Source organism: Brassica napus, chromosome A10 (genome assembly GCF_020379485.1).
Source record: "Brassica napus cultivar Da-Ae chromosome A10, Da-Ae, whole genome shotgun sequence".
NCBI classification, from domain to species: Eukaryota; Viridiplantae; Streptophyta; class Magnoliopsida; order Brassicales; family Brassicaceae; genus Brassica; species Brassica napus.
In genome coordinates this window covers 19,005,507-19,033,089 of record NC_063443.1, presented here as the reverse complement: position 1 = coordinate 19,033,089, position 27,583 = coordinate 19,005,507, and the positions used below count along the sequence as shown (strand labels likewise).

The following is a 27,583-nucleotide window of genomic DNA, read 5'->3' as shown; positions in this document are numbered from 1 at the left end:
ACACCACTACGAGTAGTTTTCTACTCATTCACAAAACATTTGACAATAAACTTCTATACTCTCCACAATGGCTGAGTCGACACTATTCCAAGGAAGATTATCCACATTACCAAACGAAGACGAACTGAGTGATGTTTGCATGTATGCATTTTGTGATCTGTTTTTCTCTTGGAAACGTGTTAAAGACAAAAGCAGTCAACGGATGATGAAGCTGATGTTCTAGCGTTTGATCAGAGCTACAAAGATATTCTAGAGAACAATATATATTCGGCCTTTGCGTTAATCATAGTTTTTGGTAATATATCAGTCTTGAAATATATCTTTCCCGCCTCTAAATTTCACTTCATTTAATTCTCTTTGTTTATTTTTCAGGTTATCGATTTCGAGGCCACCCTGATAGATATCCTCCGTCTGTACAGGCTCTTAGCCTCTTACATACTGTCTATAGACCAATAGAATACGTTTTTCACCATTGCAGCTTCTCTTATATCACCATCGCTTCTCTAATCTATCCTTGGTACCAATCTCTTCTTTTTCGTATTTTGCTTTTAATTTGGATAGTTTGTGTTACTCGTTATTTCAACAGAACTGTGATTCACGTTATTCTAATTTCACTTAGATTTTACAAGATATAGTAAAAAGAGAGAGAAATACAGTCATTATAATGCATGTAATTTTTGAGGAATGCTCAGAGTTCTTGGATGCATATTGGCGTCTACGTACTTTTATATGTTTTGTACACTTTATGTAATTCAATTTTTTGGCAGTAATTTTTTTTTGTCAAAAGTAGTTAAGAGTCAATGATTATTATCAAAATTTGACGAATTTATTTAGTGGTTAGCAAGTCGTAGTAATTCTTTTGTTGTTTTGTTTTACACTTAATTATAATTAACCAAGATCAATGTATTGTTGTTACAATTTAATACTTGTAGAAGAAAGATTGCTAGATCGCTCAAGAAATCAGTTTAATTGAGTTTAAGACATGTTCGGATCCGTCATAACATCCAGTTTCAAACCGGTTTCACGTTCCATTTAAAGGGACCAGAGTGATGGTGGTGGTGGATAAAGTGTTTGCTTCAACTTGTGCTCTTGAATGGTTGAAATACACATTGTTATGTCAAGACTATTTTTTCCTCTTATACTTCCCCGAACCCTATAGAAAAGGTTATATCTCTTTTTACATTTAAATTCATCATCAAAACATTTTGAATAATTGTTTATGTCATGTTTGCTGATCTAGCTAGCCTCGGTAAAAATTCACTTAGTACTATGTAGTAAAATGTTGAACTTGATATAAAGACAAGAATAACTGGAAACGTGAAGTTAAGACTGACGAACTCGTCCATACTTTAAAGAAACTCTGCCAGTCAAAGCCACCCGGGGTGAGTTGATATGCTAAAAATGCGTTTGCAGCGTTTTAAAACCCCAATATGTGATTATGTTTATATATAGTAACAGATAGATGTAGAGAAAAGAAGACTAGAAGGAAAAGAAAAGATTGTGGTCGGAGAAGAGAAGATTGTAGAAGTAGCTTAAGAACAACTAGTTACTCTCTTAGTGGTCGGAGAAGAGAAAAGATCACCGGTTTGGAGAGTATTGAAGCGATGGGGATTGAAGAAACGTCGTAGCCGAGCTGGAGTTCTCAAGTGTTGCCTAGATAACATGTATGACCATTGAGGTTAAAACAAAGAAACGTATGCTTGGTGGTTAGTTGATCACTACCAAACTTCACAAGAATTTGGCTCTTGGATTAAATCAACTTAAGCCAGTTTAGGCTGTTTTTTCTCTCTTTGCATCTTGTTCTGTTCTTTCTCTTTTAGATCAAAGTTACTGATTTTAGTTTTGTCTTGGTCTTGAACCAAGTAGGTAGACCAATTGTGTTTGTAATGATTACATATATTATGATGATGCTAGACAATATTAGTAAACTATCAAATAAGAATCGGATTTTCTAGTTATAAGAATTATTTAAGAGATTTACAACTTGTAAGTTGTAAAAAGAAGCATGTTGCAATTTCTTGCTCAACCTTTGCCTAAAGAAAGATCTGCTGGCCAAAAACATGTTTCATTTCTTAATCAAAAATTAAACAAAAGAATCACACTGATAAAACAACATGCTTCCAAATCCTCAAGAACATAAATGAACATAAGCACAGACCCAAACCCAAAAGAATATAAATCTATAAAGAGCATGAGATGTGAGACCCATCAAAAGAAAAGAAAAAGAGAAAGTATCATGAATGTTCAATATTTCAACAACAAATGTTTGTTTGTGGCAAGAGACGACTTCTTAGAGCTGCTCATCTTACTATTTTCTTCACTGACAAAGGAAGACCAGAGAGATACTTTATCTCCATCCTTCTTATTCTCATCTAACCAAGACTCCATGACCGCTGCACGTTGCCTCGGTGTGCTCAGCGATCTAAACTTCTCCTTTGCAGACTCTGTCACGCTCATGTAAGGCTGGAACCCACTTTGGAACCAGCTCTCGTCCTCCAATAGACTCTGCTCAAGACGGCTGAATGATCTCCTTGGAAAAGAGAACGGAGAGTCTTGTCCGTCACCGGAGTCTTGTCTCTGCAAACTTCTAAGCTTTACTTTTGTAGGGACAACAACCATTTCAGACTTGGATTCACCCCAATGTTCAAGCCGACAGCTTCTCATCCCCATGTCCTTTGTGTACAATGACTCCAGAAGCATGTGAGGACTCCTTCTCTCCTGCAAATAAAACTATAGATAAGACTCCAAACCGAAACTAACCGGTTATATCAAGAGTGTGAGAGCTTACTCGATGAGACCGGGAGTACTTTAACATACGCTCACGCTTGACCGCACCTTCTTGCTTCCTTAACCATATGGCTTTGATGTCTTCCTTGGTGAGTGCGCTACTGTCCCAACTATTCTGACCGTTACACATTGAACGTTTTGGTATCTTAAGTTCTTCTTTGATCTCAGTTTTGTTCTTAGACAAGTGTTTCCTCTGGATGAGGCTTGATGTTGAAGCTTTGTTAGAAGAAACCTTTCTTCTAACAGCGCGGCCACGGACAATGGCTTGAAGCCTTACAAGTGCCTTCAGTCCCCGCAACGCTTTCCTCGCCTGTTGTAACCAATACATAAAATCAAACACTGTAAGAGACCCGAGGTCATTAACTCAACTGGAAAGGATCATGGTCATTGTGTTAAAGGTCCCCGTTCGAGTGGCCGTTGGGACGATATTAAAAAAAAACAGACTGAGTCATGTTGAAAATCTCAAAGTAGAGTGTCTAACCAGATAAGCTCTGAAGGCACTCTGAATCTTGATAGCTGCCAAATTAGGATCACTACTCTTCTTGACAAAATGTTGTGACGTGAAGGCGTTTTCCGCCATCCTGACAACCTCAGCAGCTGCCTTGGCGGCTGCAACCGCCGCCTCGGCTGCTGCTGCCGTGGCGATGGCTACGTTCATGGCGTGCTTTCTCTGATCCTCTGTTGCTTTGTTCAAAGTCCTTGTCTCTTGTGCCGGAGTTGCAATCTGATGTCTCAGCTTTAGTCTTCTAAACACCCATCTCAATCTCCTTGGCTTTTAACAACAAAGAACCATTTTAGATTCAGAAGCATGGATAAGACAACTAATGGTATCACAAGAGAATAGGAACAAAACCTTCTCTGATTTTGCTTTGGCCTCGCAGATGAATAATCTTTTTATCCAACCAAACCATGACCTTCTCTTTGCCATTACAATGAACTTCCCTGGAAACAGATCACCAAGAGAATCACAATGAGTGTCCATATATTGTTTCATTTTATTATATGTTTCAATATCATTAGACTCTTTACAAGAACAAAACCTAAATATGGTTCACATAAGCACAGTAAACGATGATGTAACAATGCATTGTCTAATAGGATGTGGCAGAGAAACACAAAGACATAATCTCCCTTTTACCTGTGAACACAATCTGTTGAATCGAATTTTGTAGAAGAGAGGAAAGAAGTGATGATGTGGAGATTCAGACAATTGTGAAGAGATGAGTTCTAATTGATGTCTAAATATAGGATCCTCTCTTGTCTCCTTTTCCAACTGTCACTTTCACTATCTATGATTACTGACTTGTTCAAACTCTCCTTTTTTTTCTTTTGGCTTCATAACCAATCACTTGAAATTGGTCCACCTTCATTACAAAATAAACTATTCATTTCATGAATTCTTTCTCTATTGCCACTTTTAGCTTGTGATAAAAGAACATGTGGCTTGTCAACGTAGCTATACTTACAAAAACTTGAGAAATTATGTAAAGATGTAAAGTTGGGTCATATCATATTTTAATGTAATTATTGTTATGATATCGCCATGAAACATATATAAAATGGATCTCGTGAAATATTCTTGCTTCAAGAGAAAAGAAAAATAATGACAACAATGAGTGATAGTACAGTTTAATCATTGATAGAAAGCAAAATAAATATATTGAGCTTTGAAGGTTTTTTCTTTAAATCAGGAACTATTTTATTGGGTTTAATTTCTTTGTACTTGGAGGTAATTTTTGAAAAATTCGAAAAGGATGTTTATTTTTCAAAATGAATGTTTATATCTACTAAAATGACATTATAAGAAAAATAATAATGACAGTTTTAGTTATGAGAAAAATATTCTAGAACAGATAATTGAACTTCAATTTTTCTGCTAAGGTTATATCTTAAAGAAACATTTCTTCTTTTATAATCTATAGTGTATGAACATCTATTACTTTAGAAAACATGTGGGAATGAATTTCATCTATTACTTTACAAAATTCCATAATAATTAGCTCAATTTATCACAAATCTAGTTACCGGATGAAAAAATAATTAAAGCTGATGGTGGTCCATAAAGACTAAAACTCGTTGTTGAGTAGATCATTACAACTTTAGTTATCACGTCATTGAAACAATGATGAGCCATGTGATGTGATTCATATGTGATATGAAGATAGAGTGAGCTCTAGGTTCAACTAGCTTTTAAATAATGTTGATGCAAAAAAAATAAAAAAAATAATGCATTTGAGTTTAAGAATCCTTTTGAGTTGTTATACAGTCCCACCACTTTTTAACACCTTATTAATAAAATCCATTAATATTTATTTGCATTCAATTTAATGAGAAAAAATAGCTACAAAGTTCATATAGTTCAGATAAATTATCATATCAGGTAAATATATCATATAAACTCTTAAAAAAAGTTCTTACAGTTCAGATAAATTGTCATCAATCAGTTAAATCATCATCTCAAGCAATATGTCTTATAAACTTACAAAAATCATGTTGTGTTTAATCCTATGTTAGTATTTATTAATATGGTCATATAATTTCATAATGTATTTTCACTTGAAGTTTACCTATACTATACAAATAAATATCTTTCAAAAAAATATTTCGGAAGATGGTCGTTCCTAAAAAGAATCAGGAGGAAAGACTCATCATCATCAAAGCGAAGCTTAATTTTTTTCCAAATTAAAGAAAGAAAAAGGTTGCAAGCAAAAAAAAAGAAAAAAATTAAAAATCAATGAACCAATAATGAGATCATAAAGGATTATCTGTACCTAAGATTGCATGATCTGTTTCTTAGATCACAACATGGCATTTATAAATATTATCTTTATTCTTTCAAAATTAGAAGCACGCTTTTGTAATTCCATTTCAAAGAATGTGGACATTCTCCACAACCTTACCTAGTCATCATCATTTAGTGACCCATCAACACAGCTTATGATATTATCTCTCTCTACTTAGTGACCGAAATCATTTGAATCAATCAGAAACTTAAGAGCCAATGTACACATGATGTTGACTATAAATTCGAAGTTCAAACTGATTTAGGATTTGTTAGATTAAACTTGTTCTATATGTAATTCATAATCGATCAGAATCTTTCCACAAACCAAGTCAATGAAAAACGCAAACGCAAAAACTTGGTTGGCATTACAAAAGGCACGATCTTTCAATAGCTAAACAGTAGTTCAATGGTCAAACAAAAAACATAAAATCCCATATAATCCAATGGCCATAACACCAAAATGATATTAGAGAGGCCTACACACTAACTGATTATTAACATACGCTACTTACTGCGGAAAGAGACATCACAGTTTCGATCTTCAAATGTTTCATTCTTCCAACAGAGAAAAAGAAGAACAACAACAAGGCCAAGAAATGTCTTTAACATGAATATCAATTACTACCACAAATATCCAATAAAGACATCACAGGGAGAGTGGTTAAAGGTGTGATTTCTTTTGAAAAATCGATGCTACCACAAATATCCAATAAATGTCTTTAACATGATAAAGAGCTAACTACATATTCTTTTTAACTTCTCAATTGTTTTTTTTCCTTCTTGCATTTTATACCAATACCAAGCTTCAATGCTGAGCTCGCAAAGTATGTAGTCCGAACATTGGGGCACTGCAACACACTGTGTGATCTCTGTCCACCAATCATGCAATTGTTGATGCAAGATCGAGATCTTCTGAAATGACATATATGTGAGACTTCTGCTTGTGCTTCAGCTCATGCAAAGCTGCGTAGATGTATATGGACATTGGTATCATTGCTTTAGGTTGATCACTCTTTTCAGTACCTGAGAAAAAAAGAAATCTGTAAGAACAATGATCCTACAAAACAAAGAGTAATACTATAAACAAAACATACTTAGCTTCACAGCCATTAGTCTCACACTTGCTGAGGCTTATACTGACGAGATGGCGCTGAATCTCTGAGAAGTCAGCTTACTAAACTGCTCTGCGGTGAAGCACCGTAAGTCTCTCTAGCCGCCGGTACAAATTTAGTGCACTCTTGATTGCAATTTTGAAGAGCAGATTTCAGATTTTTTGCAAGGTTGACTACATCACATTTTGGGTGTAGGGGTGCTGTGTTGAAGTCCTAGAAAAAATACATTCCAGTTTTTCCATCTTTGGGAAGCTTGTAGTGAAATGGTGGAAGTACATCTCCGACTTTATGCTGGTTAGCAACCGCATCATCATGGACTTGTGCTGCAGATTTTGGAACTGAAGCTCCCATGCGTGATCTTCAGATTTTTATAGGGGGTCACAAACCTCGATTCAGTCCGCATCGGTTCACTGTTTTTTTGCTGGTTCATTAATTTTAGTTGGTTCTTTGAATTAAACCAATTGTTTTTTTGTCAACTTTATATTATAAAGCCCAATGGCCTAATATGTTACAAATGGAAGCTAAGCATGTGTCAACAGCTGGTCCAAACCGGGAATTACGTGTTGCACAGAAGAGAACCATCTCCTTCCATGTTGCTTCTTCGCCGGAACGGCCATCGATTTGGACTTCGGGTGAGTCAAAAACGTCTGATTTAACAAAGCAACCAAAGCTTCATTCCATTTGTAGTTTTCAATCTTTTCGCTGGATGTGAATTTTACCAAGAAGTTATTAACGTTTCAGATACAACCTTTGTCAAAACATTTATTCTTAAATTGTGCTAACAATCATGCAAAGCTCCAATCTTCATTCCTTTCGAAAACTTTGTTCAATTCATAAAAGTAAAGATTGATATCTTTAGAAAATAAAATCGAGGATAGCCAACTAATAAGAAATTCTAAAAAAGTAAATTGTACAACCAAAAATATCATGAGAATACTCTTTTATTAACCAATTTACTCTTTTATTGGTTAATAAAAGAATATTATTTTAATGTAAAAATATATTTCAGTCAGTGCTAAATGATATAAACTATTTTGGTATTATATATATTCTGAATTTGAAACTTGATTATTCACCAAAACAACTGAAAATTTTATTAATTATGAATACCCTCACAATCTAGTTGCTTGGCAAAATTAGTACATTAACTAATTGGATAAAGTTGCTAGAGTTTATAAGATGATGTGGGACATTCTAGATGGGTGATTATAATCATTTCAATCAACCAAACACTTAAAGAGCCAATGTACAAGTGATATAGACTGTAAATTCAAAGTTCAAACTGATTTAGGATTTGTTTGATTAAACTTGTTTTATATGTAATTCATAATAGATCGGAATCTTTCCACAAACCAAATCAATGAAAAACGCAAACGCAAAAACTTGATCATCATTACAAAAAGCACAATCTTTCAATAGCTAAACAGTAGTTCAATAGCCCATCAGAGGTTCATCAATGGTCAAACAAAAAACATTAAATCCCATATAATCCACTGGCCATAACACCAAAATGATATTAGAGGCCTACACACTAACTGATTATTATTATCATAAAGCTACCTACTGCGGAAAGAGACATCACAGTGTCGATCTTCAGATGTTTCCTTCTTCCAAGAGAGAAGAAGAACAACAAGGCCACGATAGCTGAAAGTAAGGCAAGACTTTGCAGTAATCCCAAACGAACGAAGACCCTCGTCCTTGGTACTGAACTTCTTCAACCCTCTGAGTCTTTACGTCAAACACGCAGATGTGCGAGTCGCATCTGATGAAAACCGAGTCAGAGTTCTGGTTAAAGAACGCAAGCAGTTGCGTCTCTTTAGTCCTAGTGCTGAACCTCGCAGACTCCACCGGGTTCAACCTCCACATGGCCTTGAAATTCACCTTAAACTGAATGCTCCACTCAAGAACCTCGCCAACCTTCTCCAGCTCCCAAATCTCCATCACAGACTTATTACTCCATCCGTACTGCAAACACCCATCAGAGGATTCTCCCAGAACCTGCTCATCGTAGTTAAACGTCTTCGGAAGCTTTATCACATCGATCCTTTTCTCCTCATCTTCTGTGTCGTAGATGGCAACTTTACCTCCAGTGGCGTACCAATAAACCACACCTTTAATCACTCTCCCTGCAGTCCAGGGAGTGAGAGACACCGCCTCATTGCAAGCGAGCTCAGAGTAGCTCCACGTGGTGGTCTTAGAAGAATAAATCTCCACTCTCACCTTACTACTCTGCGCCGCATAAGAAACACACTCCCCACGCACCACCTTGTAGCTAAACCCCTCAACAGGACAATCCTCAGTGATCAAAGACATACAAACCTCCTCGAAATGAACCCTATGCCGCGGGATCTTATGCTGCTTCCTCGTAACCGGATCCCACAAGTAGTAAGCTTTCGGATGCCTCCCGCAGAGAAGCACACCGTTCGAAGAGTCAATGTAGTAACCGAGCTTCTTCAAAGCACCAGAGGTCTCCACCTCGTCGCCTAAACTGCTGGTGGAGAGCAGAGGCATGGAGGACTCGGAGCGAGGGCGGCGGACACGCTCCACGTGCTTCTTGCCGACGTAGGAGGTGTTGGAGATGAAGAAGCCGATGAGGTGGAAGTTCGGTTTCCATCTGGCGAGGTAGGCGTGGCGGAAGAAAGGGCTGGAGATGATCTGGAGCCAGCGCTTTGAGACGAGGATCAGCTTGTATGTCTCCTCAGGTGGTAGCAAGAGGAGGATCTCAGAGAGAGTGTCGAACGTGTTGAGAACCTCGTGAACGCTTAGATTAGACTCCATCCCTAATCTTGTTTTCGCCCTGACAGAACAAGACATTGCAGAACAAAAAAAAAACTGTTTCTTTGATAATTAGTAAAGAGAACCAAACCAAACCAAACCAAACCAAACCAAACCAAACCAATGCGATCAAACAATAAACAAAAAGATCAAAATAAAAAAAGGAACATTAGAGATTCATAAGGTGCAGAGAAAACCCTAAATCAATTTCACAAACGCTAGAGATAACAAGAACAAACAAAACCCTAATTTCTTCAATCACCCACTAAGAATCTACGAATCGCGAAAGAGAATCTAACAATCGGCATGCAACTTTACACAAAAGAATCTTTTTTTTTTCGTTTACCCAGAGTGAGATCGTCGAAAAGCCTAATGCCGAAGTTAGGATTTGAATATTATTAACAAAGGATTACGAAGAGTGTGAGAGAGAGAGAGAGACCTGAGGAAGACGTAGTGCGGAGAAGAGAGCTTTGTAAGACGCAACAACTACCTTTGCAGTGACATGATGTCAACATGTATAAAAGGACCTGGACTCGCATCCAGACCCGGATCCGAATCCGGATCCAAAACCCAAACAAACGCGCTGTTTGAACCGGATTCAGCTTTCGCTTTAACCGGGATTTAGTGAGGCTTGATTCCGTTTCGGTTTAGCTCATTTTGGAGAGAAGAGAATAAATACTAAACCCAAATTGTGCAGTGAGTGACCCATTCGGTTAGGTTACGTAGCTTTGTTTTTTTAACATCCCGGTTAGGTTAGCTGTGTTTATACAGTAAAATCTCTATAAATTAACAATATTTAGTTTATGAAATTATATTAATTTACAAAAAAAAATATTTTTCTATTTTAGAATATATTTTGTATAGTATATTGTATATATATTAATTAAATTTGAAAAATTCTATTTTTATATCGTTTTTGTTATAGGATTTGGTACGAAATATGTGTCATAGAATTTAAATTTAGATTTAGATATAATTAACTAAATATTATCAAAATATTTTGAAGTGTTACGAAAAAATAGAGATGAATTTCATTGTAATTATAAAACAAATAATATAATGTTTTGTTGTACTTAGATAAACCTTATATATATTTTTGATTGATAATTTTAGTGAAACTATATATTTACATATATTTTTAAAAAACTTATTATCTTATTATTTTATTGATTTGTGTTATATTTTGAACCAGCTCAATTCGAACCGAATGAATTTAATAATTTAACGTGTTTGCTAATTTATAGAATTTTTACTGTATTTGCAAGAACATTAATTTGCAAGTAGTTTATACTTTATACACATTGAAAAAAAAATTACATGTTGTTATCATCGCATTAATTAATCAACTGAAAGGAAAATACAAACTATCAAACTAGAAGGAAACACTCTTGCTTGGTTAAGCTCCACCACACTTGATCTGCGGAAGAATCTTGTAGTTCAAGAACTTAGACATGAACCTATACGCCTTCTGAGTCAAGTGCACTCCGTCCCAGCTTATAAACTTGTCTGGATTCTGACAAACCGGCACTCCCACAGCTCCACACTGTCTCTTTCCATCGTAGTTGTAACCTCCACCGATCCCACAACACGACTTCAAAGCTACACTCTTGTCGAATCCCACAGAACCGCGCAGAACATACTGAAACGCGTTGTAGTAATCTCCGTAGACGATAACCACACCGGGAAACTCCTTTTGCAAAGAACTTATAGCTTCTTGGAGTTGGTTGTTGTGGTCCATGGCGAACTCGTTAAGACGAATCAAGCATCCTTTATCGTCGTAAGCTTTTGGATCGTTCACGGGGAAAGACGTCAAGTAAATCGGGAAACATCCGACGGGGAAGTTTCCCGGTACGACCACGTTAACCGCACCGGCTCGGATCACTTCTCTAGCCGCGGCTGCGATGGCTCCGACCACGTGGGGTATGTAGCTTCTGATCTCTTCCGTTGACTTGCCTTGGAAGAAACCGTAGTTGTAGTCGTTTCCTCCTATCTCACCCATCATGACAAGAGACTGCTTCAAACAAGATGGGCTGTGACACGTGGAACGTAGATGAGACTTGAACCAAGAGAGCTGAGTGGAGAGAGGTGTGTTCGTCGCCGGTACGTGGAGGTTCCTTGAGGTGAAGAAAGAGCTGTTTAAGGCTGTGCTTCCGGCGACGGCGAAGTTAACTCCGTTACTGAAAGAAGACGGTTGCGTGGGGTTTACGTTGAGGTAAGGGTTTAGGAGAGGGAGTTGAAGCCTGCGTGCCAAGTAATCTATCATAAGCTGACCGTTTGAGCAACGACCGGTAGCTTGTTGGAAGTATGTTTGACCGTAAGGGAAGCTAGCGGCGTGAGATTTGGCTCCGGTAGGACCGTTGCGGATTAGGTTCCCGGTGTCGGCTATGGAGTCTCCGAACTGGTAGATGGAGCTGATCAGACATGGGTCTGTTGCGTGAACAAAGGACACGAAGAAGAGAAGAACAAGAAGCGATAATGCTTTGGTTGTTGCTGTCGACATTGTTTGAGAAGGATGAGAGTTTTGGTGTTGATGTGTGCTGTATTTATAGGAGACTACAGAGGAAAGACTAGAGAGAGATACTTATTTCCTTTTTGAGTATGATTTTGTTAGAGTTTCCTTTTCTTTTAGTTTTCCTTTTCTGTTTTCAAATAATTTGTCCAATAAAAAAGAAGATAAATTTCATTAATTTGAAATAAAACAAAGGATCGAATGAGATATAAAAAAAATATAAAAATCAGAGGCAAAAAAAAGACTCTTAGGTAGCTTATTCAAATGAAATTTTTACCCTCAGAGACACATTTTGTGTTATCAATTTCACTCAAAGGCACATTGTGCTATAGCACACTTTCTCATGCTCTTTTTACTAATATAACCCTCAACTAGAGACAAATTTACTTAGTTTGTAAAACCCACCCAACCCAACTAGACCAATCTAGTTAACCAAAAACATCTTGCTTCCTTTTTTTTTGTACTTTTTACAACCTACGACTTCTCTTACTTTTTCTCTTTTCACATTTTTGATTTATCTTCTTCAACCCCTGATGAACCCTAACCTCATGCTCTAGTGTCTTCTCCTCGATCCAGAAAGATGATCTGAAATTAAACTCAAATCAGACCTCCCCCAACCCTTCTCTCTTCGATTTTCTGATTCTCCTCTCCGAATCCCCCTCTCTGTTTCACCATATCATCGTCTCACCTTCCGCTTGTCGCCCCAGAAGTTCTTTAGCGTTCTGGTCCAAATCAAACCTCCCCAAACCCTTGTCTCTTTGATTTCCTGTATCTCCTCTCCAGATTTGCATCTCTGTGTCACCATATCATCGTCTCAGAAATTCTTGAGATTTTTACGTTTCTCAGCCCAGAAAAGCTTCACACTAACCACACCCACTTAACCACAACAACACTTTCACGACATACACACCCTAAACAAGCAGGTCCACAACAAAACACAACCCACAATATTGTTATGTTAACCACGTCCATCCTAACCCTGGCCTCAAATTAGCCCCTACATTCAAACGACTAGACTGAACATACCTACCACAACCATAATTATGTCGTCCACGCAAAACAAAGCTTAAGCAAACCAAAACATCTACAACCACAACCCTGTCATCCATGACACTTCACCCACCTAATCTCAAACCCAGACCACAACCACACCCTAAAATTGAATTATTCATCTACTACAAAATTGAAACTGACCACAACCACTACACCACCTTCATAACTAAGTCATAACACAGTCCACTAAAGGTTCTTGTTTACCACATGCCAACCACCAACATGTCATCCATAATGAACCACAACACCCGTTTTGCACCACAATCAGACCACTAAACCTGACACACTAACCACACCCACTTAACCATAACAACACTTTCACGACATACACACCCTAAACAAGCAGGTCCACAACAAAACACAACCCACAATACTGTTATGCTAACCACGTCCATCCTAATCTTGGCCTCAAAGTAGCCCTTACATTCAAACGACTAGACTGAACATACCTACCACAACCATAACCATGTCGTCCACGCAAAACAAAGCTTAAGCAAACCAAAACATCTACAACCACAACCATGTCATCCATGACACTTCACCCACCTAATCTCAAACCCAGAGCAAAGAATTGTCGAAGAAGACGCATTTCTTACGGTAGCTATTAATTACAAGCGAAAACAATAAGGCTTTTCTGAGCCATTAGATCGTTTTTAAAAAAATGATCTGACGGGCAGGATAGTAACACTCAAACCCAGACAACTGCTTTTACTTTTTCCCTTGTTTCATTTATTCCAACGAGATTTGTGATCTGGTTTGGTTCCTTAAAGAGAATATGCTCTTCCCATTCATGCTGGTTTATAAGCCAAGGGCTTTTTGGTCAGCAACAAAGACACCTGTCCCAACTTTGTGTGTTGTAACTACAAAGTGTCTTTAAGAGTGAACAAAAGACACAACGTGTCTCTCAGCATAAACAACTCTATTCAAATTCTACCTATATTTTTTTTTGTAAACTATAATTCTACCTGTATTTGCATTTACTTAATGGTCAAACCGACTCTAACATCCGATCCACCCAACAACTTTTTTTACTCGGTTTCCTTTTTCTACGATTTAATTTTAGTCTTTTCCAAGGTTTTAGAAATTATCAAATTAAGTTGACCAAAAAAGGAAATTATCAAATTATAAACAATTAGACACAAATTAATTTGATCAATCTCAACAAGAAAAGAGATAACTGTGGCATTTAATATATATATATATATACTATATATATATACTATATATATATTTATGTTAATTGGAATTTAGTTAATTTAAGGCCACGAGCCTTTATACAAATCAATAATATGATTACCTTTTTTTTTTGAAACACTGATAAATAATTATCAATTGTATACAAGTATTTCGTTATTAATAATTTTTTTATAAATAGAAGCAACTAGAATGAAGAAAAATGAATGAAGATTCCGTTTCAGAAAAGGAAAGTCTTTTATTATTCCGACGAAAAGGAAATCTCATAAACATTAAAGAAAAAAGAATAAATCACCTGAAAATTCAAAAAAAAAACAAGAAAGGAAATTGCTTTGATAAGTCTGAAGGTTTTGATCTTCTTTCATATTGAGATCACTCGACCCTCTCCTCTCTTCTTATACAATCTCTCTGTTTCCTCTTCGGTAAAAAACTCAGAACAAAAAGAAAAGAAAAAATACACCTTTCTCTCTTCTTTGTCGATTCATTCTTTCTTAAAAATTCGATCTTTGTCGGGTCATAATGAGCAATTGGAGAAGACAAAAGCCCAGAAACAGCAACAACAATAATAACAATTATAATAATCATCATCATCAACAACGAGGGATGACGATGACTCAATCACCAAAGCCGCCTCTTGGTATGCTCTGTTTTCTCTCTTTCTCTGTTCTTTCTCACCTTTAAGTCATCTTTAATTTCGCGGATTAGTGATTAATCTCTTCAGATTTTCTCGATTAGGGTTGTACTGTTGTCTTGATTAGGGTTTGTGTTTGTTTTATCAATTTTGAGTGAAATTAGAGAATCTCACACCATAATTGACTTCATCTCTGTTAGGTTTATAAAGTTTGGTCCTTTGTGTGAACAAGATTCATACAATGTATAAACAGTAGTTTATCAACAGTTAAAATGGTCAAACTTTGATTAGCTTTTAAAAAAAAGACTATTTTTTTTTTTAAAGAATGATTTGAGAACAGAGTTGTTGTTAACTCTCTGTTTCTTGTGTGTTTTCTTGCAGCTAACTGCAAACAGTCTGTTCCTGCTTGGGAGAAGGACTTCTGCGCTAAGGTTGGTTCAGTACCATGGTCAAAAGTTCTAGAAGCGAAGCGGTTTATGCATCTATACGAGAGAGTGGTCCAATGGGATGATTCAGCTGGCGAAGACGCGTTCAACAAGGCTAAGTCTCATTACTGGGCAGAGATAAATGGAGTTTCTTGCGACTTGCCTTTGCCTGATCCTGATGTCTACATTGACGATGTTGACTGGGACGCTCAAGTTGACAATGAGCTGGTTCTTGACCTTGAACGTGGTGGTCCAGACCCGAGAACGAGAGAGGGAGAAGGAGAAGGAGAAGAGCGTGTGGTGATTCTTGATGCTTTGTTTTCGTCTGGACAGTATAGTGGACAAGGTTGGGGAACAGGATGGGGAGACGCTGAGGGGGTTAAAGAGAAGAATGTCGGTTGGGATGATCAGGGTTGTGATGGATGGAATCAGGATTCTTGGGGGAGAAAGGAGGAACCTGTAGGTTGGGGTCATGAGGACGAGAACAATAACAGCTTCAGAAGAGAAACTTGGGAGTATAAGAACAGGAACAGCTTCAACTACAAGAAGGTTGGGAACTGGAACGGTAATGATCATCATCATCAGGGAAGAGAGTGGAGAAAGAGAGGAGCAGTGCCACGTGAAGGAGAGCAGGTGGATGATTGTCGATGGAGAAATGGGAGAGGGAGAAGCAGAGGTGGGTTTCAGCAGCATTCCAATGGTTGGGGGTGGACTGAAACCTTCTGAATCAATCAGAGAGACTCTGTTGATAAATATTTTTTGCGAGGAGTGAATCAACATAGTTTTCGGTTTATTAACTATATAGTGAGCGTATGTGTAGAAGTTAAGGATTATTCGTGTTGATGGTTTGTTCTAAACGTTTTTGAGAGAGTGTGTCACTCTAAATGATGCATGTTATAGTTAACTATATACTAAAATTTTCTGGATGTTTTAATGATGGGAGTTCAGAATCTACAACATGTTTATGGTTTTCAGTTCTAGTATATTACACAAAACGCTTGGAGGGTGATGATCGGGATAAATTAGGAAATTTATACTCCTATGCCTTCGTTGTTTGTCATCTTCTCGAACCTTTGGAGAGAAACAGAGAGTCTCCTGAATATTCCTCCAAATAATTTCTCTGGTATACTTCAGGGTAGCTTGAGGAAATTGTACCTGAAACACTATTGGATCAGAAGAAACTCCAAACTACCAAGAATCTTAACCCCAAAATATAGTACAGGAAAAAAAAAATTCTGACAGGCGTATATATGAGAACTTACTTGGGCGAATCGTGTGAAAGATGTCGTCCACCATTAGAGCTAAGAACATAACAATGAAGACTGTTCCTTTGTTTCTCTCTTTCCTCATATAGAAAGCATTAGCTTCTCTGTTTTGTGATAAGAGAGTGAAAGTCTATGATGTGTAGATATAAATAGGGGTATAATATTCGATATTGGTGACCTCAAGAGACAAGTTGGGATGTTATTTTATTCTTTTTTTAACATCAAAATATTATTTAACGGAAAATTAGGTTCCTTTGTCTTTCTTGATTCATTAACAATACAGCTTTTCTAAAAGTATCATGAACGAAAATATTTACGCGTCAATGCTGCTAATCACACGTGAAAAATTTGTAAGCAACATTCAAGTCATCGTTGTTCTAAAATTCATATTCTAAAAGCCTTTTGAGAGTTATTTTAACGTTTTCAAAAAGATTGTAGATAAACTTTGAAGAAATTACTACAAGTTCCTGGATAACACGTCACAGATGACGCATGATAAATAGTGCATGCATGCGTCAAAGATATATATTTTCCAGAAATATTCATGAATCTATTATCTTATTGAGTAATTAGAAAGTTCAATCTTAGAATATTAGAATTGGTTACTTTCTTGAAAAGTACTCTTATTGTTTTTTATTTTTGTGTCTGTATAATCCCAATATTTTATATCATTTTGAAGTTAACCAATACACTAATAGCTTAGTGTGTTTTTTGTCATTCATCTTAACGAATCTTTATGCTTTTAAATGGGTGGTCAAATCGGTTGTTTGATTTCTTTGATCAGTTTTATTGAGATTATCTATCTATGATAACTGATAAGTAAAAATTTAATTTTTTTAAGTCTTCCACTTTCACCAACTTGAACACGTTACCAGCTTCCAAATTAGCAAATCGAATGCGACAGAAAAAATTAATAGTATACAGTAGCTACCAATACGATGGCCATCAAATAATATCCAAGTAGCTGAGTGCTAGGCTATGATTAGCCACTTTGAAATGGATCAAATAATATTTTAATATTTTTTTATAAAAGCATTAAATTCATATATATAAAGAAATGCAAGGTTTTGTTCACAGAAGTTGGAAACACGAGACATTTGGATTGACATATGACCTAAAGAAGCAATTTGTGAAGTGTTCTCAACTTGAGCCACTTATTGAATATGATTCCATTTTCTTTCTCTCGTTCATTGGTGTTTAGTTCTTCCCACTCATCAGCAGATAATGGTCTCAATGTTATTGTCACATTATGATCTATAATTATTATAAACAATATTGACCACTTCATATATAAATAAAGTGGTTTCCACAGTTCGTCCAATTTGTAACATATAATTTGTGGCCGAGATTTTTATTTACGACAAAAGTGTATTTGACCCTAATCAGAACAACAATGTAAAAAGATCCTTGAAAACGTTTTGGCAAAAGCAGAGCAACGACCAGTGAGTTCTATACTTTGAAACAGTCCAACTTTGCCATCATCACACATAACAATCAACCGAACAAGAACTAAACCAGAAGCCTATGAGGCAAATATTTTACTCTTTAGGCCAGCCAAGACCAGGTCTTTGAACTTCCGGTTGAGCTTCTTCGTAGTCACGTGCAGAGCGGAGTGATTCCTCAAAGTCAGTCGAATCACTTGCCACGGGAAGGAAGCTTCCAATGTCGTCTTTAGCACCAAACCCTCCAGCTCTTATCACATCTTCTGCTGATATGGAAGCTTCCATGTTCACTTCTCCATGAGGTTGCTCTTTACCATCTTGACACATGTCAATCTGATTAGTAACACTCTGACTTTGCCTCTCTTCGGTCTTGGATCCTCCCGGAGATATTACCCTCGGCTCTTTTCCTTTACCTGCACCTATCTCGGAATGATTAGTCTGTCTTTTTATTTTCCTGTTTCTACCTCTAAATATCCCAACATAACTGATTAGTCCGGAACATGCATGAACTAGTAATTTGTTAGTAGTTTACAAACAAATATATGATGTGTTAATGTATAATCAGAGGCTACGCCATAAATCATGACTTAATGAATAGCCTGACACACAAGCTAACTAGGGACTTGTTACAGGGCAAGTATACAGAGTAATGTAACAAGAATGCAACGTCAAGTAATCTTAAGCCAGACAGTTAAGAGCGATCAGACACTAACATGTAAGAATTTTTTTTATCATAAATCATAACAAGTCTTTTTATTCCTTCCGCTAGGTATTACATCAAATACTTCACAAAGAAATGAGTAAAAGAAGTAGATGGGGTTTCGTACCATTAGAGACATCCGAGTCAATTTGATTCATGTGGTTCAACTGTCTGAAAATCTGGGAACTGGCACGAGGATTCAAGTAAGGGTTTAGGAAGTTTACGTATGACAACACACAGAAAAGAATATTAAGAGCAGAAGAAGAAAAACACAAATCGTGTACCAATCTACTAATAAACCCTAATCTAAGAAATCAAGATTGCAACAGGAGATTTATAATTTTGAAGAGAAACATAAATCATAAAACAAAAACAAGCTGGGCATGAGAGTGTCAAGATCACTTACCCTGTAAAACAATACACAGAAGAAGAGCAAATAATATTCTCTCTTGGTTCTGTTCTTCCTTCTTTATTTTTGGGAAAAGCAGAAATAAAAACTCTTTTTTGTTGGATAAGAAGACACGCCGTGTGATGTGGCGTCTCCGTAGCTGCTATATTACATGTGTCCTTCGAACAGCGTCTAGTTTTGATGACGTATTCTTACAAAACAAATTAGGATAGTACTATATTCTATCTTTGTGTGTGTGTGTGTGTCAGGACATATATTTCTTGGAACTGTAATATTCTTAAAGTTTTTGCTTTGGATAAACGAATGGATTAGATCACTTTCAGCAACGGCAGTCACCATTCTTACTAGAAACAGTTAACTCTTAATTATGGAGTCGATGACTTTCTCACACCATAACAAATCGAGATTAATGAATACTAACATCTTTGTTTTATATTATATATAGTTTTCTTTCAAGCAAGAGGTAAGTATATAGCTTATCGAACTTCACTTAGTTATAGAGTACATAGCAAAAGAGGGAACTACAACAACATTAAAATAACTTTGCTAAACCATCTACTTGAGTCTTGTACTGATCTACTCCATCGAGACTATTATTATTCCAACAAGAATCGCTGAAAATACCTCAAAAACCCGTCAACTAACAGAGATCCCCAACCATCCGAATCTACTATCGCAAATCCAATCTTCTCAAGAACATTCTCCTTAAAAGTCGTCTTAACGTCGCCTACCAGCTTACGGTTATCTTTATACTCCAGCTTATCAACGAACCACCCATACTTCGTGTCCAACGATCTTACAGTATCTGCCACCGTGAAGAACTTCTCCTTGTACATAATCTGCCACGTCATTCTTACCTCATCCTCCCCCGCAGTGATACCAGCCTTGCTTACGTCGACTTCAATCTGAAACTTGTCGTTAGGATCAAACACTAGATCTTTACCCTTTTTGTAAACCGACGCTTTCTTTGTTTTAGTTGACACGTGGATGATGAAGCTGAGATCAGAGAGTGATATCTTGACGTCTTCCTCGAGCTGACCTTTGCGTCTACGTTTAGCGTCTCTTTCAACGGCTGAGACGAGGCGTTTGTACGAGACGATGCCCCCTTCCGTGTGTTCCAAGGCAATCTCGTATGGACAAGAGCGTTGTGAGGACCGCGCGGTCATGATGGACTTCCATAGATTCTCCGAGGAGAAACACTTTAGCCACGTGGTCGAGACGCAAGAGGCGACGGCGAGAGTCTCAGGTTCCATGTAATAACTAATAGCGTTTAGAACCTCCCAAGATGGAGGAGGCGGTTGCTCGTCGTTTTCTTTATGCATAGCCATAGGCATGGGTTTATCTCGAGGGATCTCGTCTTCGCGTTTGCGTTTCACGGCGGTGGAAGAGGACAATACACGTGCAAGTGCAACAACAACGGAGGTAGAGAGAGACATGTGTGATTTTTCTAATGCACTTGTTTAGTGTTGATTCAGCTCAAGTGTTACTGAAGATCCCTATTTATAGCTCTTTAGATTTTACCTTCTTAACCCAAACGACTCCATAACGCGTAAAAAAAGCAGACGGTGTATTCTTTTCCATATTAACGAAAAAAGGATAAAACGAATATAAATCGGTAATTTAAAAAAAAAAAATTAGATTTTAATAGATTGATTTCCCAATTTTTCATACAGTAAATAATACTCCATTAAAAACAATAAATTTTAGTTATGAATGCATCATTTAATCACATCAAAAAATATTCATAATCATAAACCAATAAATGATACATAAGCCTGATTAATTAATGAGTAATTGCTTATGTAGCTGTTTGTATACTGAAGCTGCAAAAATAATACGGATGTTGTGGGGGATACATCTGTCAAATTAGCCTTTGGAAAGATCATTTTTTTGACATTGAACTAATGTTAATCTTGAAAGATATATGGCAAAAAGTACTTGGTCCAAGATAAGCAGAGACGATTCTGGAGACAGAATTGCCGCAAAATAATACGTTGTTGCTGGTTGACTGAATGTGAATTTATAAATTTGTTTTTTTTTGTTCAACTATAAATTTGTTTTTAACACTGTAGATATATATAAAAAATTTGGAGAACTTTGTACTTCAACCCCTTGAATAGTAACAGTATAATTACCTTTTTCTACACACATTACATGTATTGTCAACATAATGGATTGAGTTTGAAAGAACACAAGTTTTCATCATCAACAAAGTAATATAAAATCTCTTTTCAAAAAAGTTTTTTAAGTTTATTAAAAATTATAGTGAAAAGTGGTTTTGAATTATATATATTTTTTTTTTACAAAAGCAAACTCCCTAGGTATCTCAATAATAAAAGTACAAGCCAACTAAACCTATCTTCCAAATTCGATCTTCACCAAAATTAGCATCACCACCAAACATGTCCCTAACTATTTCAATAATACAAGTACAAAGCCAGCTAAACCTATCTTCCAAACTCAATCATCACCAAGGTTAGTGCTTACTTCATATATATAGAAACAATTATTCATCACATCAAAAATTACCCGTAATCATAAATTCTTTTGGAGAAACTTTGTAATTCAACTCCTTTGAATAATAACAATATAATACCTTTTGTACACACATTACATGTAATGTCAACATAATGAATTGTCATTGCAAAGAACAAAAAAGAGAGTAGAGATCATTGCAAGGACAATTAATAAGTCTTTTAGTCTTGTCCATCTTGTTCTTCATGGTCCTTAGCTGTAAATTTATCTAGAAATTATCAAAAATGTAGAAAAAAACAAGTAAAGATTATAGTGTTATGAGACTTTGTTTTACCTTAATGAATTGGAAACGATGTGTAACAACAATACATATCGTTTGCCTCAGTTCCCTGTAGCCGAAAGTGACTCAAAAGCTTGAACCAACAACTTAACTTTATCTCTCCGAGCTGGAGTTAGCTTGGAAACAACTTCTTGAAGCGAGTTATCGACCATCCACTCGTCCCCGTTTCTCTTGTTTCGAGTTTCTTGATGCCTAAGGTTCACTCTTTCCGCTTCAACTCCAGGCTCCAACGGCAAGAACCGAGGCTCTCTTGGGTTGAACTTCCTCACATTCTCTAACGCTTTGACGAATTTCCTCAGCTGCATCGCCTTTTTGACGCTGCTCCATCTGTTAATCTTCACTTGTGAGGCCTGTGAAGTTCCACTCTTTTGACTCTCTTCAAGAGAGATTCCGTCTATGACTTCTCCTAACAGCTCCACTGCTTCGGTTTTGTAATCTTCCATCTTCTCACCATCCACACTTGTGTCTTCCTCCGACTCTTGTTCTTCTTTTGGCAATGTTTGGTTTCTCTCGTTATCTTCCATCTGTTTGCATAACAACCTCCACAAGCTCGAACACTCTTGTTTCTCATCCAAATCACCATCGACTTTGGTAGTCTCTTTGAGATCCTCTTGTAGTTTTCTCAGTTTACCTCTTAGAATCTCAGCGTTACCTTCGTTTTCATTATGGACCGTCATAGAGGAAAGGCTGGACTGACGAGAGATGTTCCTTGACGTTGCTGCCGAGCCTGGAGTCGAAGAAAAGCTTATAGTATCGAAAGCTTGTGCGAGAAGAGAGACTTTTCTTCTCTGAGACGGTGGTAAAGTCGATATGGCTTGTCTCAGAGCATAATCAAGCATCCACTCCTCTGAGTTTCTCTTCCCTCCAACTTCCTGATGCCTCAGACGTATCTTTTCGGTTTCAGGATCAGGCTCCCAAGGCAAGAACCGAGGCGTCTTGGGGCTGAGTCTTCCTAAATCGCTGACGAATCTCTTTAGTAGAATGACTTTCTTCACATTGTTCCATCCTTTCTTTCGTTTTGAGGTCATCGAAGACTCTTCACTTACTTGAGAGTTTCTTTCCATTAGTTCTTGATCAGTAGCACTGTCTATGGACTGGTCATCAGAGGAGTTGTCTGGGATCTCAGAGAGAATCTTCTCAAGTGCTTCTCTAACAAGTGTAACTGTTCCGCTTCTTCTAGCATCAATCTGAAGATTAGCAGTTTCGTCATCACATTCACCATCAACTGAACTAGTTTCTTCTTCTTTCTCTGTTACCATGTGTTTGTAGATGAGCTTCCACATTCTTGAATCTTTCTCTTTCTCAACGACGATTCGCTGTTTAACGTTTCCTATAGGAGGAAGCAAACTGCTGGATCTCCTTGGAGTAGAATCAACTTCCTCTTCTCCTTTCAAGTCCTTTTGATGCACCTGAAACTTTGAGAAGACATTTGCAATCTTCTGCTCGTCTTTATCCGCTCTCACTGTTCCGTCTGTGCCAGCTTCAACGTTGTTCTTGGGAGTATCATCAACCTCCTCTTCTTGTTTCAAGTCCTTTTGATGTACTTGGAATCTTGAAAAGACATTTTTGATCCTCTGCTCATCTTTGCTGACTTCACTATCTTCCTCTACTGTCTTTGTTCTTTCTTTGACAGTTGTGTCAGTGCTCTTGGTTTGTTTAAGAGTGTCATGGCCATCAAGAACTGTATCAAAGGCCTGCACAAGGAGTTCTACTTTCTTTCTCTCTACAGGAGCCAATCTAGATAAAGCTTGTCTCATAGCGTAATCCAGCATCCATTCCTCTCCATCTGTTCTTATTCCCTCCTCAATTGTTGATCGATGTCTTCTTAGTAATAAATTCTCTGCCTCCTCCAGTTTAGAATCAACAACAGGTAGATTCCGCAGCTTCCTCGGATTGAAAACATGTACTTTCTCCAAGCTTTTCACAAATCTTTTCAAGAGTATCACCTTTCTCACGCTGTTCCAGCTTCTTCTTTTAGTCTCTCCATGATCTTCTTCTTTCTCCTTAGATGATTCCGAAACAATCTCTTCATCGTCAGGGATCTCAGAGAGGATCATTTCAAATGCTTGCTGAAACGATTTAATAGTTGCAGCAGCAGCATCACCATGATCTTCAGTACCTGTCACCTGATTACTTCCATAGGACCACCTGTAATCTTCTTTCTCAGCTTCATCAAGCTTTCTCTCTTCATTGTCTCCTGAAACCATGTGCTTCTGTATAAGGTTCCTCCATGTAGAAAGAGTTTTCTTCTCAGAATCTCCTGTCTTCTCTTCTTTTTCTTCTATAGTTGAATCTCCTGTCTTCTCTTCTTTTTCTTCTATAGATGAACCTGAAGCCAACTCATCTAATACTTCCTCCACAGCAGGTTGATGACTTGAACTTGAATCTTCTATTGTTTCCACATCTTCATCAGATTTCATACCAAGAGAAAGAGATGATGAAACTTCTCTAGTTAACTTTTTTTCTTCAAGATCCTTTACTTCTCTAGTTAAGTTTGTTTCTTCAAGATCCTTTCCTGATAAAACTTCTGGTAGTTCAGTAGTGTCATCAGTGTCTCTCAAGATCGTATGCGAGTTCACTGTTTCCTTCTCTTCTCTTCCAGAGCTTCCAAGACCACCATGACCTCTAGAGCTACCATTCATAGGAATCAAAGATTCAAAAGCTTTGACAAGATGTTTCACTTTCCTTCTCTGAGGTGGAGCAAGAGTCTTAATGACTTGCCTAAGAGCATGATCAAGCATCCATTCCTCTGCATTCTTCCTCTCTCCAACCAACTCTCTTCTCAACCTCATGATTGTTTCATTCTCTTCAGCATCAGTACGCTTGCGCCTCTCTTTTCGATCCAGCAACTTGAGAAACCTCTTGAGAAGGATTACTCTTTTCAAGAAACTCCACTTCTTGGCACCTCTCTTATTATGATCAGATCCTTCTTCCATATGAGAAGTAGAAACAATTACAGTCAAATGTGTGTCCCTCCCTTCAATAGCACTTGAATCATCTGCAACATCATCATATTCATTCGCCAATTCACCCTCTAAAGCATCATCAGACGAGTCATCATCATCGGTGATTTCAGCAAGTATCTCATCAAACGCTTGCTTAACAAGAGTAACGGTATCGTTCCATACATCTTCTGTATTCTTTTCATCTTCATCATCATCATCTTCCACACTTTTAGTTCCCTCAATCTCTCCATTATAATAATCAAGACCTGTCATGTTAGATTCCTTAGAATATTTGTCACTTCTTCCATCTGAATCATCCATTATCTCCGGTTTAGATTCTTCACCATTCCATATATTTCCAGTTTTCTTTCCATCTTCTTCTCTCAGTTCACCAGAAGAACCATCCCTGCAAACTTCCTCATTATCTCCCACAGTTTCTTCACTCTTCACCTTCATATCTTTGTCAACTCTACCATCTGAATCATCCATAACTTCCGGTATAGTTTCCTGAATAACACATTCTCTTCCAGCTGATGCAAGAGTCTCCACTGAATCCATTCCTCCATCCCCATTATCATCAACATCTACCATCACCGTCTCAGTAGATCTTCTGTTCGATTCTGAATCACTTCCACAGTTCTCCCAGCTAGAAACCTCTTCTTCAATAACCTCTTGACCGGTCTCTCCATCTGCATTATCATCACCATCAGCCACCTGCTCTGATTCTTGATCAGCAGACCCTCTCTTCCTACTCAAACTCCGCTTCAAAAGCACCAAACGCCGGTTCACGCTCTTCTGCCTCTTCACAAACTTCCTCCTCATCGACACAAACCGCTTCAAAGACGGAACATGAACAACACCGCTCTCATCATCCCCACCGTGGCTATGAGGCCGACCGTGCAGAGAACAATACCTATAATTGCACACATCATCACTCTTCTTAGAAGAAGGAGAACCTTTCATAGCCGAAGAGCAAGTAGCTTTGAGCAGCCCTTTGTATCTCAAACTCGTCATCCTCTTCAACCTAGCCGCTTGGAGATTCTTCTGAACGTTCTCCACGTTCTTTGAAGCTGAGGAGCTCGTTGGTCTCAAGTAATGAGGCTCTAACAGCCCTCCTAACTCCTCCCTTGAAATCAAATCAAGATTCTTCTTCTTCATCAGGGTATGTCTCGAATGTGAAGTCACACGCTTCATAGATCTCATCTTCATCAGTCCTCCTCCTTTCCTCGTTGACTGTCTCCTAAGAACCTTAACACTCTTCATCCTCCTCACAGATTTTGAACTTTCCTCAACCTAAAATAAATAAAAAAGTATTCAACTTTACAGATCTTAGATTCCGACAAGAACAGAGATTAAAACAGAACAGGTGTTTGACTTGCCTGGTCAACCTCAGATGATTTAGTGGAGTAAGAGATTGAATCATCAGACATGTCGGAGGAAGAGGAGTCTTCAGACTCGGCGGTGTAGCCGGAGAAGATGACCGGAATCTGATCGGAAGTGAAACTGGGCAATTTAGAAATCCTGATGGGTTTCTTCCAAGTCTTCCTCTCTCTCCTTTTGAGCTCTCTTCTGGTGGTTTTACTTGAGCTCTCCCATTTCTCCGACAGCATCGGGTTCGACATTCTCTCTTGTCGTCGTCTAAAGTCTCGACCTTTATTGATTCTTTCAGCGCAAATCTCTGTTTTTTTTTAGATGATCAGAATTTACGCAATTGACATTGGTGTGATTCTCTCTGTTCATCAAAGATCATAACTTAAAAAAAAAAACAATATTTGGTTTCATTCGTGTTTGAACACTCTTGGGAGATGATGATTGATGAGAGTTGAATTTTATTATTCCACCGTCTTCATCTTCTTCTGGTGTTGTTGATAAATTTTATTATTTCGCTTTCTTACGCGACGGACGGAGAGTAAATTACATAAGCGACGAAGTCAAACTCTTTTATAGTAGTACAAAATGTTTTTTTTTCTTTTTTTTTGAAACTTAAATTATTTTTACTAAATTGCATAACTAGTTTATATGAAAACGTATAAATTATTCAGTATAAAACAATTTGTTAATAATTAATTATAGAAATAAATTTATTTTGTAACATTTGAAGAGTTTATTTGTCAATTACTTAGTTATAAACATCTGGGACTTAATTAAGGGATTGCACATCAGTTTATTTGTGTTGGATATAAAGAGGTTTCATTGACTAAATAAACTGAAAAAGAAAACATTAATGAAATAGGAAAAAAAACAACACGATGCACAAAATATCTGTCTGTCTTCGTTATTATGTTGCTTATAGAGAGAAATAATTGATGCAGAGTATTAATTGGACAATGAATGTGGTTGTTCGTTCCATAATTATTCATATTTCAATTAAGCGATATTGTGTGACAGAAAAACACGTAGTTGACTAAAAGTATACATGAAATTACTGAACACTTGAGAGGATACATACAGTAAATAGTAACGAATTTCATAATCACTGAAATGTATTGTGTTATACTCTAGTCTGCCGTGTTTCACTTTAAAATAATCTTCCAAAGTTCCAAAGGCTCTAGATTCCGACCTCAAAGTAACCAGGTCTTGTTGCTCAACCAGGTCCATAAACGTAGTGAGATCTAACGAATATAAAAATAAATAAACAAGAACGCGTAAATGTGGGACCCTGTGAAACATGTGTTTCATGACACCTATACCATGTGATGTGACTTCAAAATCTCTCCGCCGAGATCACCGCTTTGA

The 27,583-nt window shown here is 37.3% G+C and overlaps 7 protein-coding genes across 13 annotated transcripts; 1 reads left to right on the top strand and 6 right to left on the bottom strand.

The window, feature by feature from the left end:
• Positions 1 to 289: 289 nt before the first annotated feature.
• Positions 290 to 4,151, bottom strand: LOC106370745 (protein IQ-DOMAIN 12-like). The gene is made up of 5 exons (XM_013810742.3): positions 3,926 to 4,151; positions 3,641 to 3,729; positions 3,269 to 3,559; positions 2,789 to 3,097; positions 290 to 2,718 (listed from the first exon to the last, which is right to left on the bottom strand). The coding sequence occupies exons 2-5, from the start codon at positions 3,713 to 3,715 to the stop codon at positions 2,245 to 2,247; spliced, it is 1,149 nt and encodes a 382-aa protein (XP_013666196.2). The 5' UTR covers positions 3,716 to 3,729; positions 3,926 to 4,151; the 3' UTR covers positions 290 to 2,244.
• Positions 4,152 to 8,059: 3,908 nt separating this feature from the next.
• LOC106372662 (F-box protein At5g03970-like) lies at positions 8,060 to 9,996 on the bottom strand. 6 transcript variants are annotated; one of them, XM_048742648.1, is made up of 3 exons: positions 9,899 to 9,996; positions 8,284 to 9,516; positions 8,060 to 8,250 (listed from the first exon to the last, which is right to left on the bottom strand). In XM_048742648.1, exons 2-3 carry the CDS (start codon positions 9,496 to 9,498, stop codon positions 8,245 to 8,247), a joined length of 1,221 nt encoding a protein of 406 aa, XP_048598605.1. In that variant the 5' UTR covers positions 9,499 to 9,516; positions 9,899 to 9,996; the 3' UTR covers positions 8,060 to 8,244. The 6 variants fall into 6 exon arrangements, with proteins under 6 accessions (XP_048598605.1, XP_013668381.1, XP_048598608.1 ...); XM_013812927.3 differs by having other exon boundaries at positions 8,284 to 9,481; positions 9,899 to 9,953; XM_048742651.1 differs by lacking the exon at positions 9,899 to 9,996 and adding an exon at positions 9,806 to 9,894 and having other exon boundaries at positions 8,284 to 9,481.
• A 64-nt stretch (positions 9,997 to 10,060) lies between these two features.
• Positions 10,061 to 14,225, bottom strand: LOC106370015 (GDSL esterase/lipase At5g03980). The gene is given in 3 exon segments (XM_048742653.1): positions 10,061 to 11,641; positions 11,643 to 11,699; positions 11,804 to 14,225. Coding segments are annotated over 3 exon segments (999 nt in total). The 5' UTR covers positions 11,960 to 14,225; the 3' UTR covers positions 10,061 to 10,855.
• Positions 14,226 to 14,434: 209 nt separating this feature from the next.
• Positions 14,435 to 16,230, top strand: LOC106372663. The gene is made up of 2 exons (XM_013812929.3): positions 14,435 to 14,852; positions 15,228 to 16,230. The coding sequence occupies exons 1-2, from the start codon at positions 14,735 to 14,737 to the stop codon at positions 15,995 to 15,997; spliced, it is 888 nt and encodes a 295-aa protein (XP_013668383.2). The 5' UTR covers positions 14,435 to 14,734; the 3' UTR covers positions 15,998 to 16,230.
• Positions 16,181 to 19,234, bottom strand: LOC106370746. Of its 2 annotated transcripts, none has more exons than XM_013810743.3 (4): positions 19,085 to 19,234; positions 18,806 to 18,864; positions 16,534 to 18,397; positions 16,181 to 16,426 (listed from the first exon to the last, which is right to left on the bottom strand). In XM_013810743.3, exons 2-3 carry the CDS (start codon positions 18,834 to 18,836, stop codon positions 18,075 to 18,077), a joined length of 354 nt encoding a protein of 117 aa, XP_013666197.1. In that variant the 5' UTR covers positions 18,837 to 18,864; positions 19,085 to 19,234; the 3' UTR covers positions 16,181 to 16,426; positions 16,534 to 18,074. The 2 variants fall into 2 exon arrangements, with proteins under 2 accessions (XP_013666197.1, XP_013666198.1); XM_013810744.3 differs by having other exon boundaries at positions 16,534 to 18,391; positions 19,085 to 19,206.
• Positions 19,235 to 19,492: 258 nt separating this feature from the next.
• LOC106370747 (probable F-box protein At5g04010) lies at positions 19,493 to 20,892 on the bottom strand. The gene has a single exon (XM_013810745.3). The coding sequence runs from the start codon at positions 20,521 to 20,523 to the stop codon at positions 19,684 to 19,686; it is 840 nt and encodes a 279-aa protein (XP_013666199.1). The 5' UTR covers positions 20,524 to 20,892; the 3' UTR covers positions 19,493 to 19,683.
• A 720-nt stretch (positions 20,893 to 21,612) lies between these two features.
• On the bottom strand, positions 21,613 to 26,755 carry LOC106372665 (calmodulin binding protein PICBP). Its single transcript, XM_013812930.3, has 3 exons — positions 26,227 to 26,755; positions 21,897 to 26,140; positions 21,613 to 21,818 (listed from the first exon to the last, which is right to left on the bottom strand). Exons 1-2 carry the CDS (start codon positions 26,467 to 26,469, stop codon positions 21,944 to 21,946), a joined length of 4,440 nt encoding a protein of 1,479 aa, XP_013668384.1. The 5' UTR covers positions 26,470 to 26,755; the 3' UTR covers positions 21,613 to 21,818; positions 21,897 to 21,943.
• Positions 26,756 to 27,583: the final 828 nt, after the last annotated feature.

Excerpts from the sequence above, each read along its gene's own strand:
- LOC106372665 (XM_013812930.3), bottom strand. The coding sequence starts at position 26,469 with ATGTCGAACCCGATGCTGTCGGAGAAATGGGAGAGCTCAAGTAAAACC. Across the intron at positions 26,141-26,226 it reads AATCATCTGAGGTTGACCAG|GTTGAGGAAAGTTCAAAATC; the intron begins GCAAGTCAAACA and ends TATTTATTTTAG.
- LOC106370747 (XM_013810745.3), bottom strand. The coding sequence starts at position 20,523 with ATGTCTCTCTCTACCTCCGTTGTTGTTGCACTTGCACGTGTATTGTCC.
- LOC106372663 (XM_013812929.3), top strand. The coding sequence starts at position 14,735 with ATGAGCAATTGGAGAAGACAAAAGCCCAGAAACAGCAACAACAATAAT. Across the intron at positions 14,853-15,227 it reads ATCACCAAAGCCGCCTCTTG|CTAACTGCAAACAGTCTGTT; the intron begins GTATGCTCTGTT and ends GTTTTCTTGCAG.
- LOC106372662 (XM_048742648.1), bottom strand. The coding sequence starts at position 9,498 with ATGTCTTGTTCTGTCAGGGCGAAAACAAGATTAGGGATGGAGTCTAAT.
- LOC106370746 (XM_013810743.3), bottom strand. The coding sequence starts at position 18,836 with ATGAATCAAATTGACTCGGATGTCTCTAATG. Across the intron at positions 18,398-18,805 it reads TGACTCGGATGTCTCTAATG|GTGCAGGTAAAGGAAAAGAG; the intron begins GTACGAAACCCC and ends ATTCCGAGATAG.
- LOC106370745 (XM_013810742.3), bottom strand. The coding sequence starts at position 3,715 with ATGGCAAAGAGAAGGTCATGGTTTGGTTGGATAAAAAGATTATTCATC. Across the intron at positions 3,560-3,640 it reads CCAAAGCAAAATCAGAGAAG|CCAAGGAGATTGAGATGGGT; the intron begins GTTTTGTTCCTA and ends TGTTGTTAAAAG. Across the intron at positions 3,098-3,268 it reads GTGCCTTCAGAGCTTATCTG|GCGAGGAAAGCGTTGCGGGG; the intron begins GTTAGACACTCT and ends TGGTTACAACAG.